Source organism: Gouania willdenowi, chromosome 8 (assembly GCF_900634775.1).
Source record: "Gouania willdenowi chromosome 8, fGouWil2.1, whole genome shotgun sequence".
NCBI lineage: Eukaryota > Metazoa > Chordata > Actinopteri > Blenniiformes > Gobiesocidae > Gouania > Gouania willdenowi.
This window is the reverse complement of record NC_041051.1, coordinates 27,314,882-27,327,614: the sequence shown is the minus strand read 5'-3', so window position 1 is coordinate 27,327,614 and position 12,733 is coordinate 27,314,882. Positions and strand designations below refer to the sequence as shown.

Below are 12,733 nucleotides of genomic sequence, written 5' to 3'. Positions count from 1 at the left end.
TTTTGTTTAGAACCAACTGGAACAAGGCAGTGCAAATGTGCAGCAAGGCCAGAGAATTTGCTTTAGCCTTGGCTATACTGGAGTGTGCCATCAAACCAGTGGTCATGCTACCTGTGTGGAAAGAGTCTCTGGGACACACGAGGTGAGAGGAGGAAACTGCTGACACAGCTAAAAGCTTTGCCTGTAGACACGGTGTTTCCTCGTCAATGTTAAAAACACCGGCCTCCGCCTCGCAATGGAACACATCACCAACCACGCAAAAACCCATTTACCAAAGTAATTATTATGATTATGTGTAAGATCTCAGTAGATTAATGATTAAATCATCAACTCTGCTAAATATCATTCTGATTTCCTCTAATTAAACCAGATCAACTATACCTTTATGTAACTCATTATCAGATATAAAATAAATAAGATGCATGTTTTTATTTTATTTATTTTAGAAAATAATTTGATTATAAATGAGTGGGGTAAAAAATGAATTGCATACGATAACATTACTAGAGTGACAAATATATGCCGTGAAATAGCAGCCCATGAAGAACAGCTGAGTCAGCAGCTATTGTAGCTTTTTTTCAGTGATTCTACTGCTGATGTATTCGATTTCATTTGTGTTTGTAAGGTACCTTTACGTGTTTATGGTTTTGTGTTGTGTAATATTTAGAGGCTGTTAAGAGCTAAATAAACCCATAGTTTCCCTACATCTGTCTTGTTTCTGTAAAAGCTACCATACTACTTGCAAACCTCTTTTGTCTCACATCCTGAGCATTCACTCTTTTGGCTAAAGGCTACATCGCATGACCTCGATGGAGCGGGAGGAGAAAGAGAAGGTGAAAAAGCGAGAGAAGAAACTGGAGGACGAGGAAACTCTGCAGCAAGCCACGTGGGTGAAGTACACACTCCCCATCAAACACCAGGTAAACGTGCACTGTTTCATCTGTCACTTAGCTCCGCATAGTGTCATCCAGCTAAAACACACTTATTTAGATGATTAGTTGTCAAGGCTCTCCTCTTTTTATACCACCCACATTCTTCTGTGGTTGACAAACCAGCTTTAAGCACATCTATGATTGTCCTGGAACTTAATGGATTTCAAATGTCATTTCATATCTCCTCTGATATTTACTTTATCATTTAATATTTTTTCTCAAATTGCTAGTTGCATTCACAAGCAATGAATCATTTAAGTTGTCAGATCTCAGACTCTGAAACATTCAAAGCGTTATAAATAATCGCAATACAGCGACTTCCACAAATCAGAATTTTTTAGCACTGTCCATACCACACTCTTTGGGGGGTTTTTTTTACCCATAAGTAGTAAAAATGTTGATTTAATTTTAATGAATTGAACCCCAAAGGCAGAAATATTTATTCCATTTTCCATGTTTTTGAGTTAAGCTAAACTGATCTCATCAACGTCCACTAACGAGCACGCCCCATTTCTTTGACCCCTATTTTGTTGTTTTGTTTTTTTTGGTAGAATTTATTTGATTATAGAGAAAATTTGAGGTTTAAAAAAAAAAAAAAAAAGTAATTCATTTATATTGATTTCAAACTCTTTTTTGAAAATAAAGGTGTGGAAGCAGAAGGGGGAGGAGTATCGAGTGACGGGATACGGCGGTTGGAGCTGGGTCAGTAAAACGCGTGTGCCACGTTTTGTTCCACGGCTGCCCGGAAACACAAACGTAAACTACCGTAAAGAGCTAGAGGGTAAACACGTTTTATATTATTTTATTTTTTTATTTCAGTGTCTCACACGTTGATTCATCACAATTTGCTTTCTTTATTGCAGCAAAAATGAAGCTAGAAAACACCGCAACATGCACGAAAACACTAAAAACACTCAAAGTAACTGAGAAGCCTGAGGCTTTAAATACAAATGATGACAAGGAGCAAACATCCACCATGAATACTCAGAGCAGCTGTTTAGATGAGAACAAAAACTGTCAGACCTCTAAAGAAGATGAAAAAGCGACCGTCGATGAGCAAGAAAAAATGGAGGTTTATTCCAGCAGTGAAAAAAGAGTTCCATCACCAACTGCTCCCTCTGCAGAAGAACAAGCCCTCAAAGCTGAGCAGGACTCTGACATGTCCAAACTCTTCTCTGACGTAGTAAACGTCAGCGAGGGATTTGTGCTGCGTACGGCTTACAAGAAGAAAGTGAAGCCATCCAGAATGGACGGGCTTTTAGAGTGGCGGGTCAAACAGTTCACGATAGAAGAGAAGCAGAGGCTGGAGCGGCTGAGGCAGGCCAATCAGTCCAGAATGACGGCCGCAAAGAACATAGCTGCAATCAAGACTGAGTCATCAGCATTTGGCAAACAGCAATCAGCCACGGCACCTTTTGTGAAGGTGGAAGAAAACGAGAGCGCACACGGGAAAGACCACGTGGTTAAAAAGCTGGACTTCGATGAAGAAAACGGGAAGGCAAGCCCGAGTGTAATATCAGACTCTACTGACAATAACCACAATAAACAAGCAGAGGTGGATGCACACAAGAATGGTGGGGAAGTCCCCCATAAAGAGTTAAATGGAAGTCCCTTGTGCACTGAACTTACCAATAGAAACAACGTTAAATCAGAGCCAATAGAAAACAAGAGCTCTCAGAGGACGGACGTGGCTCGAGCCGGAGACAATCTGAAGAAACGAGGGTTTGAAGAAGTGGATCAAGGCAGCAGCCAGAGCGACACAGAGATTCTGACCAGTTCTCTGCAGGTGAATGGAAAAACCCCAATCAGCAACCCCTCAGACCCCTCAGTCCACCAAGAGGATTTCAAAGAGCCCATCAAGTCTCTGATGAATGGAAACCTCTCACAAAACGATGTATCAGACATTGTTCACCCTCCCCCGCAGAAAGTAGCTAAATTAGAGAACCACGTTAAGGAAAAAGAGGAGACAGAAGCGTCTGCGGGTGATGACATTCAGTCCTCTCTCACTCCTTTACAGGACAGTAAGATTACAGAAAACTGCACAACAGCTGAAGATTCAAAGACTACAGTCTCTACAAATGCTTCCACCAATGATTGTGGCACAGTTCAACCCTCAGACCCAACCAGCAGTGACATTAAGTCTGTCGTCACTTCTCAAACAACAACAAGCTCTTCAGCCTCTGCCACATCTCAGCCCACTTCTACTGCGGCTGCATTGCAGAAGGCAAAGCTTCCAGCTGCTCACGCCAAAGCAGCTCCAGCCACCAGCTCCATGACAATTAGTAAAGATTATTCAACCAGAGACCGGGTTAGTCTCCTCAAAATCTCCAAAACCAAGAAAGTACGCTCAGGCATCGCCCTGCCATCCTACCGCAAGTTTATAACCAAAAGCAGCAAGAAGAGCATCTTTGTGCTGCCGAATGATGAGCTGAAGAGGATGGCCAGGAAGGCAGGCTTCAGGGAAGTGCCCATTTTTAACTACAACGCCAAGCCCGCCCCGGATATATGGCCGTACCCCTCACCTCGGCCCACCTTTGGGATCACATGGAGGTCAGTACAGAAGTAGAATCCTGAACGATGACAATTTCAAAGTTGGCCCCTTTCTAGTGAGCATATTTCATCAGTGCTAGCTCCTGCTACTCTTAATGCTGTGTAATGAGTAGCAGGGTTTCTTTTTGTTTTTGTTTGGTGTAAAATCTTTTGTTTTAATTATTTCATAGTTGTTTGACCCAATTAATTTGGATATTGACACACTACAATGTAATTAAACAGCAACATGTACATGTATTTTTTATATATATTGATCACAGGTGTCAAATTCAAGAACCGGGGGCCAAATTCGGCCCTTTAGAGCATCAACTTTGGCCTAAAAGTCAAAGGGATGGAAAATATGAATCATTGTCTAAAATAACAACTAAGTAGATGTCTGTCCCTCCAAATACACAAATTCAATGAAATGCCGCATTATTTTCTTGTGCTTGGAGATTTTTTACCCAAGCTTATATCACATGATTGCATATTTGTTTTAATCTGCATTTGTTGAAAAATCTCAATGTTTCCAAAGTCCTATTTTTCTCAAAATATTCCAGAAAAGTTCCCCAAATTAAATTAAATGTCAAAAAACTTTAAAGTTAACATATTTCAGAGACTGATATCTAGTCACTTATTTATTGGATCTTGTAGGTGCCTTACCTAAAACTTTATACATGAAAGTGGAAGCTCGGGCACATTAGTGTTGAAATTGTTCATTATCCCACCTAAAATCTGAGATCAAGCTGGTCCGTATTTGGCCCCTGAACTATAATAAGTCATGTTTAAGACTCATGCGCATATGTTGCTGTGGGGGGTCTTTAATATTTAGTAAAAGACTTATGAGATTCATCTGCTGACAAAGCGACTGTGAAACCCCACTGATTCATGCAGTAATGGATTGTCCAAGATGGACATCAACTTAACCAATGCATTTTAGTACAGTGTCTTCAGGGGAGCAAAGTACAGGTGCTACCACAGTGCTGTACAAAATCTGTCTAGATTTAGACTAAAAAAAATCATTAGCTTATCCCTTCCTGACTGTCCAGGTACCGTCTCCAAACCATGAGGTCCCTGGCAGGGGTTAGTCTGATGCTGAGGCTGCTGTGGGCCTGCCTGAGGTGGGATGACATGGCCATCAAGCCTTCATCAACTGTAGGGACAACCCGGAAAGGTGAGGAAGCCCAGCATTGTAATTTAATGGGAAATGTCTCTTGACGAGCTACCAGTGCAGAATGACTCAGACATAATAAAAATATGATTGTGTGTTTTGTTAACTTTTAGAAACCACAGACACAGACATCATCACCACCGAGATTATCAAAAGGAAAGACGTAGGACCGTACGGCATCCGCTCCGAGTACTGCATCAGGAAGATCATCTGTCCGCTCGGGAACAGAGACACTCCTAAAGGTGATGAAAAAATGCTCAAAAGGAGCCCAATTATTGTTTTGAAGGTGCACTTAATGCCACTTATTTATCAACTTTGTGTGAAAACGGGTGCAAATTTGTGAAACATTCATATTTGACCAATACCAGCATACAAATGATCGGGTGTTGATCGTCATTACCATGTTACACCCTCAAATATTTCTGATTTTGAGGCCCCGCCTACTGAGGTCAAACAAACAAACATTGGCATGGAAATAAATGTTTCCGAGACGAAAATCGACGTCCTCACGTCTGAGGTGGAGCAAAGGAAAGAGTGGAAACTGGAATTAAAGGAGCTCATTTCAATGCTTCGGAGAAGCGAATCAACAGAGGCAATGAACAGCGTTTTCGTATTGGAACGGACTCGGAATGAGGGTTGAATAATGAATCTGAATGTACGTACGGCTGATAAATAAGCAAAACAATGCTTGGTTTGTCCGAAATCTTTAATTAACCATAATATTTATTCTCCCAAAACACGTCTGGCAATCCTCGTAAAGCAATAATAAAATGCACAATTTAATGATAAAATGGACATAATAATATAAATTAAATAATTTGCATTCTTGCATTTAGCATCAACATGAAAAGTGGTGTATTGTGCCCTTTAATATTTCCTTTATCCCTTTTCCGGAACAGAAACCCCCACTCCACAGAGAAAAGGGCTGCGATCAAGCGCCCTGAGGCCCAAGAAGCAGGAATCAGCTAAGCTGGCGGGGCCCGTTGCTGTGGAAACATGGGTTCCAGAGGAGGAGCTCGAACTGTGGGAGATCAAAGCTTTTGCTGAACGGTGAGCGTCACAATCCGACCGTAAGATTCTGATGGAACATCAATTGGACACAGTCTTGTTTTTGTTTTGTACAACAGGGTCGAGAGGGAGAAATCGCAGGGTGCAGATTCTAAGGGTGTCACTAGTCTGAAGACCGCTGAGGACGTCAAGTCTCACCTGGAGAATCAGCTGAAGCAGGCCAGACTGGCAGCCCAACAGGTTGGAGCAGCACAGAGATGGTCAAAACTACAAAAATTAGTTTAAACTTCAGACAAGAATAGAGAGAATGTAAAAACACAGATTATTAGCATCAATGCTAATTTTTAATGTACTTCTGAGTCAGCCTCAGAATAGACTTTAATGTCCTGCTGCTGGTGTATAAATGTGTGAATGGTTTTGGGTCCAGAATCCATCAGTGAGTTGTTAGTCAGGTATGAACCCAGCAGGTCTCTCAGATCTGTGGACACAGGTCAGATAGTGGAGCCCAGAGTTCACATCAAACATGGTGATGCTGCAAAGAAGTGGATCAAACTGCCAGCAGAGCTGAAATCAGCATCAAATGTGAACATTTTTACGTCCAAGTTAAAGAAATATTTTGTCTGCTGTTTTTCAATATTTTTTCTGACGATTTTAATGTTCTTTTTGATTTTTAAGCTGTTGAATGTTTTCTGCTGCACTTTTTGATCATGTAAAGCACATTGATTGCCTTGTGTATGAAATGCGATTGAATCCAACATTACAGTTCCTAATGAAAAATGGTAATCCTTGACATCTGTACCCTGACAACTTCCAATCTGTTGTAGAAACGTCTTGAGCAGCCGAGGGTTGGCACCACCACCACCACCACCACCATCATCTCCTCCACCACCACCACCACTTCCACAGCAGTCAGCATTTCAGCCAGCGCTCCCAGTTCACCCGTGTCAGCGGTCCAGAAACCAGGTCAAGTAACTCCAGGAACCAAGATGGTCCTGGCTTCTAAACTGGGCTCACAGGTCCCATTCCAGCAAGACAAGAACTTCCATCAGTCGTTTGCTACCTGGGTCAAACAGGGCCAGTCCAACAACAGTTCAGGTGAGACGGCGATGAGTGGAGGGTTGATTTCACCACGCCATGTTTTTTATTGAGTTTTTAAAATGCAGGATTTGTGACTCATCCATTATTTTTCTGCAAATAATCTGTTTTTTCATCCTGATAATGTTTAAATGGGTCTTCAGAGTCATTTTAAATGTTGTAGTGTCCACTTTATGAGTTAGCCATCCGATATAATGCCATCCGATATAATACCACCTTGAGTGTTGACCAATTTCGATCCCATACAATATCAGCATAAATTATACATACTTGATCAAGTGATAACCAAACAGAGAACCATAGTCAGCAACAGTGGTATTTATTTAACCAATGGTTTACATACTGTAGATTTTAACCGTGAACACACAAATATTCTACAATTCCATAAAATGAAATTAAAAAAATTTTTAGAACACCCTGAAATTTACTGAAATAAATCCAATAACAACAAAGTTTATCTTTTTAAAGTGCAAAATAACCATTAGTTTAACTTTAGCATAATAGGCATATTCTACAATTGAATACTATAAATAAAAAATTATTAGAATAAATTAGAAGATCCTTAAAAATAACCTCAATAAATCCAAAAAAACTATTTTTGTACCTGAGTGCTTATATCAGAGCTTATAGATCCAAGCTCATATAATCCTATACATTTTTAATATATCGGACTGATATCTGATCAATATCGGGTTGGGACAGCCTTACTTTTTGGGGAATGGATGGAAGAGTGAAGTAATGTGACTATGAGAATTTTTCAGGTTAAATGAAATTTCCATAACTTTCCTGTTGCTGTGAGCTTTTTTTTTTTGGGGGGCATTTTTGAATTTGTATTATATAATAATTGTGAACCTGTGAAAGGTTTGTTGATTATTAGCTTCTGGTTGAATTTGATTCTTCTTATCAACAGGTGGTGTCCAGCAGAAAAGTGTTGGCATTTTCCCCTCTGGGCCTCCCGCTAACCTTCGTACATACAGCACGTTGCATCCCACAACTGGTAACATGAACCTGAGAGCGTCTACCTCCACCTCGACAAACCAACAGGTCACTACCACAGCCCTCGTAACAAATTTGATCTCAATATAATGAAGATGAGCTGCTTGATTACTTTTACATTGATGTTGTTTTTTCAGGCCACCCCCTCCAGCACCTCAATGTCGCTCGCCCCCTCTCCTGCTGTGGGCTCTACTCTGATCAGAACTTCAGGATTGGCTCAACAAGGTCAATGATTTCCTCTTTTGTGAATCTTGCAACCTTGCAAGAAAAGAATGTTAACATATTTGCGTCCTATAGGTCAAGTTCAACAAACTGCACCTTCCAGTCCAGCTCAAACAGCTTCTGGTCTGAGAGCAAACGGACCTCCAGCGTCACCCAGCGTGTCCACTTCATCTCCCGGACAGTCGCCTGCACCTGCCGCCCAAACCCAGAGACCACAGCAGGGTCAGGTCAAGCTCACCATGGCACAGCTCATGCAACTAACACAGAGTGCACAGGTATGGGACACTGTTCTAAAAAAAAAACTTCATGGTTTTCTAAAGTTTTAGACCTGAAAAATCCGTGTATCATTTGTTAACTTGTTTTTCATTATGTAACAAAAATATGAAAAACGATATGAAAAGACAGAAAATGCCTTGTTTTTCAAATTCAAGCTCTTTTGCTTCAGTACAGAAAATGGAAAACGAACACCTTTATTCATTTTCTCCATTACCAGCTGGCCAAAGTACGTGACCCGGATCAGTACAATTATGCCATTAATTAGTTATTTCCATATATATATTGAATTATTTTTTTAAAAATACAATCAATGTTGAAGTTGGGTTTAAAGACACGTGTAACTAGAATATTTGCATTTCCTGAAGAAAATACAAGTGAGGATGCAGCTGCTGCATGAGAGAATAGAGATCCATCCATCCGTTACACTCTAAAAATGGGATCGGACCTGAAAATTAACTGCGGTTGAATGGCTGTAGGTCAAAAAAGTTAAAGATAGAGAAAAGTTTAAGATTACAGTTGAAAGACAACAGACAGCTGTATAATCTAAAAGTTGAACGGTTGAAATCGTTAGAATGGCCAAACAGCTAAAGTTCGAAGCTGAAGGGAAAAAATAATAAAGGTGAACAAAAAGGTTTTTGACAAAAGTTACAGATTACAAAAGTACAAGCACCCCTGTGCTGAATTGTAGACATGTCTTGATCTCTTTTTTGTCAGATTCGGTCCAACGTTGAAGGAGGGAAATGTGCAGAAATCACTACTATGATTAATAATAAACTTACTGGATAATGCCTCCTGCATTCTAGCTAATGAGTTTAACAGTGTTGTGTTAAAGCTAAGGTGTTTGCTCTGCAGGGGGGAAACCCGGGTCTGACGGTGGTGATCCAGGGTCAAGGCCAAACCCAGGGACAGCTCCAAATCCTTCCTCAAGGTGTAACCGTCTTCCCTGCCCCCGGCCAGCAGCTGATGCAGGCAGCCATGCCCAACGGCCAGGTGCAGCGCTTCCTCTTCACTCCAATGCCCCCGTCTTCATCAACGTCAACGTCGCCCACCACCACCACCACCACCGTCTCTACAATTCCCCCAACAGCTCCACAAACGCAAATATCCACTCAAGCGAGAGTCCCTGCACCGGTCCAGACGACTCCCTCATCCTTAGCCCAAACACAGATGACGGCTCCCCTTCCCACGCCAACACAAACCCAAAGCTCTGCCCCTGCCCCTCCTTCAGTCCCAGTGCAAACCCCACCACCACAGGCTGTACCTGCACCGTCCTCTGAACCTGCTTTGCCTCCGCTTGCTGCTCAATCCATCAGAGGGATCATATCCTCCTCTCCAGCTTCAGCGACCCCAAACCTTGGCGTGTCTTCCTCAGCACAAAGTGCAAACTCAACTATTGCTGCAGTTCCTGCCCTCGCACCCATCACACACCTTCCAAAAACCCAAACTGCTGTTTCACTACCGGCACTAGGACAAGCGGCCCCTCAACCCCAGACGCACGTCCTCAGCCCCGGCCAAATTTTATCTTCCTCGTCTGGATACGTGCAGATCCCTCAAACCCCGTCTTTGTCCCATGTGTCAGTGAATACCACTGTCTCGTCTCCAGTCACGTCGGTGCCAGCACAAATCCCTGTTGTTGCATCGTTTCCTTCATCGGTCCAAGCTCCGACCCCGGCTCTCGCACCCGTTTCTTCTCCCATCATCGCCATCGTGTCCACGCAAGTAGCCGTTCCCTCCCCGTCCAAAGCTCTGACCCTGATCCACAACCCCTCTGCAGTCCCTTTTCACGCGGCTGTGGCTAACGCTGTGGTCACGCCCGTCACTGCAACATCTACGACACCTTCAGTACCCGGTAAGTTCAGTCTTCCTGTGCTGTACCTCTTGTGTTAGCTGTCTGTTAGCATGTCATGATAATGGGTTGGTTTTGTCCTAAATCAGCTGTAAAATACACTAATTTGTTTTTCATCACGTGGTTGCCTTGTTAGCCTTCCTTTCCATGAAAATATATGTTTTAATGTTTTGAGTGAGTGTTTGAGCCTTTGTGTCTAAAATAATGTTAGTATTTGTAATCCTTTCAAAGTGTGGTTTGCTTTTCTTTTCTTTTGCAGCTCTCATCGAACAAAGAGCCAATCATCCCCAGGTTTGGACGCCAGCATCGCCTCCAGCTTGTATTCCCGTTCAGCCAGCGGCCTTGGCCTCTGTTCCCATCATTACATCATCCCAAACCCTCTCCCCCGTCAGCCCCCAGGCTCAGGCACAAGTCCAGCACCCTGCCCTCGTCTCAATGCAGCAACCACCACAGATGTCTGCCTCTGCAGTGCAGGTTCACGTGAAAGGATTTCCAGTTTCTTCTGTGGTCACGTCTGTCAGACCATCACAGCCTCAGCTCCTGCCCCAGTCCCAGGCTCAAACCCAAATCGCCACCCAGGTTCAAGTCCAGTCAATGCCTCACATTCAGCCTCAGCCTTATTTGCAAGTACCCGCTCAAATCCAGAGCCCGGTCCGAGTACAGTTTCAGCCACAGGCGCAAATTCAGCCCCAGGCTCAAGGGCAGCCCTTGGCTCAGATTCAACCTCAGGTGCACTTTCAGTCCCCGACCAAAACCCTGCAACAAGTCCAAGCCCCGACCCTTGTGCAGGCGATGGCACAGCCCCAGTATCATCCCCAAGTTCCAGCTTCATTTCAATCGCAGCTCCAGGCTCAACCCCCGAATCAGCAACAGCCTCAGATGCAGCCCCAGTCCCAGATCCAGTCCCCCCCTCAGACTCAGAGTCAGCTTCACCCCCAGGTCCAGTTTCAGCAACAAAGTCCACAGGTCCTTCCTCAAGTACAAAACCAACCCCAGTTTCAAGTTCAGTCCACGCAGCAGACCCAGGTCCCACAGCAGCTGCAGGTCCAAACACAAGCCAAGCTGCAAGTCCAGTTCCAGCCTCAAAACCAAACGCAGCCTCAGCTTCAGGTCCAGTCTCCGATTCGGCATCAGGTCATCACCGTACCGGGCCTTCAGCAGCCGATTCAGCTGCTCTCAGCCCTGCCGCCACACGTTGCAGCTCAGATCCAAGCTCAGATTCAGGCTCAGGCACAGCAGCAGGGTGGCACCCTCCCCCAGCAGATCAAACTGCAGCTTCCCATCCAGATCCAATCAGCGGGGGGGCAAATTCAGGCCCACCAGCTTCAGAACATGGTGACCATACAAGCCCCAGCTACTGTCCAGGAACAGCTCCAGAGGATACAGCAACAGCAAGTACAAACGCCACCAAAGAAGAAGAAACACACAGAGTCCAAAAGGGAACACAAAGAGCAGAACCAGCAGGTGGTCGGCCCCGGGAATATAAACCAAAAGCAGGTGAGACTAAGAAAAAATAGACTCTGGCTATTCAACATATATCCAGACTTAGTGTTTACTAACATTAATGTCTGTGTTTCTCTGACAGGCTGTGACTAAACAGAATATCACAGCAGAGCAGCAGAAACAAAGGAAGACTCTGGCTGCAGCTGAGCGAGAAGAGAACCAGAGGTTTGAGTGATTAACTTTATAGCTACACCATCATATGTAATCTAAATCCCAACTCCGACCTCTGTCCTTTTCCTGCAGAACCATTGTGTGCAATCAGGTCATGAAGTTCATCCTAGACAAGATCGAGAAGGATGAGAAACAGGCAGCTAAGAAAAGAAAGAAGGAAGAGGTGGTGGAGCAGAAACGCTTCAAACAGAACGCCACCAAGTTGACTGCGTTGCTGTACAAGCACAAAGAGCAGCTGAAGGCGGAGATCCTGAAGAAGAGAGCTCTGTTGGACAAAGAGCTGCAGCTACAAGTGCAGGTCAGAGCTCTGAAACATTACAACACTCCACTTCTCAGGAATAAATAGTTTTTTGTTTTCTTTTTTTTAACATGCCTCACAAGATCATAATTGGAGGGTATGTTAAATTAAAGACTTTACCTATGTCGACCAGCATTTCTAGATAATCTTTTAATCTGCTGTTTCTATTAGTGTGAGAAAGACTCACTAATAAATGCTGACTCGCCTCGGATTGTGTCACGTGCTCGCACATGGATGTGAATAGTGTCGATTGAAACGGATTAATTCGGGTCGGAAGTGTTCTGCTGGGTCGGGTCTTCCGTTTTTGGTCCAAATAAAGCTCTTTTCCCGCCACTGCTCTTAGTTCCAAGACTGTCATGTCAAAACATGCGGCACTCAAACAGTCACAGCACCCTATTTTTTGTTTAAGATTATATCGAAGCACATACTGTGCAGTTTTGATTTTAATCCCCTCTTATTTGCATTGATTTTTTTTCAGATTTAGGATATGTCTTTACATCCCTACATTTCCGAGGTTTTCACGCACTGAAAGTTGTGGCAAAGCAATAGGAAATGTTTATTTCTAATCTGAGCGAAATTAGATGTCTCGCAGTGTGCTGATATCACGGGGAATACTGGGAAAAAAACTAGAATGGTGAAAAAACTCAAGAATAAAGTAAAAACACTTTATGTTAGACTCCAACTCC

At 43.3% G+C, this 12,733-nt stretch overlaps 1 protein-coding gene across 2 annotated transcripts in view; it reads left to right on the top strand.

Moving 5' to 3' along the window:
• bptf (bromodomain PHD finger transcription factor) overlaps nucleotides 1–12,733 on the top strand; it is a 36,404-nt gene that overhangs the window by 15,515 nt on the left and 8,156 nt on the right. For both annotated transcript variants that reach the window (XM_028454454.1, XM_028454455.1), the window contains exons 9-24: nucleotides 11–142; nucleotides 791–920; nucleotides 1,578–1,713; nucleotides 1,796–3,482; nucleotides 4,511–4,635; nucleotides 4,746–4,874; nucleotides 5,532–5,682; nucleotides 5,760–5,880; nucleotides 6,465–6,735; nucleotides 7,646–7,779; nucleotides 7,869–7,956; nucleotides 8,029–8,228; nucleotides 9,082–10,078; nucleotides 10,335–11,572; nucleotides 11,661–11,743; nucleotides 11,822–12,047. In XM_028454454.1, the coding sequence (XP_028310255.1) occupies nucleotides 11–142; nucleotides 791–920; nucleotides 1,578–1,713; nucleotides 1,796–3,482; nucleotides 4,511–4,635; nucleotides 4,746–4,874; nucleotides 5,532–5,682; nucleotides 5,760–5,880; nucleotides 6,465–6,735; nucleotides 7,646–7,779; nucleotides 7,869–7,956; nucleotides 8,029–8,228; nucleotides 9,082–10,078; nucleotides 10,335–11,572; nucleotides 11,661–11,743; nucleotides 11,822–12,047 (5,848 nt within the window). The remainder of the gene's footprint in view (nucleotides 1–10; nucleotides 143–790; nucleotides 921–1,577; nucleotides 1,714–1,795; nucleotides 3,483–4,510; nucleotides 4,636–4,745; nucleotides 4,875–5,531; nucleotides 5,683–5,759; nucleotides 5,881–6,464; nucleotides 6,736–7,645; nucleotides 7,780–7,868; nucleotides 7,957–8,028; nucleotides 8,229–9,081; nucleotides 10,079–10,334; nucleotides 11,573–11,660; nucleotides 11,744–11,821; nucleotides 12,048–12,733) is intronic.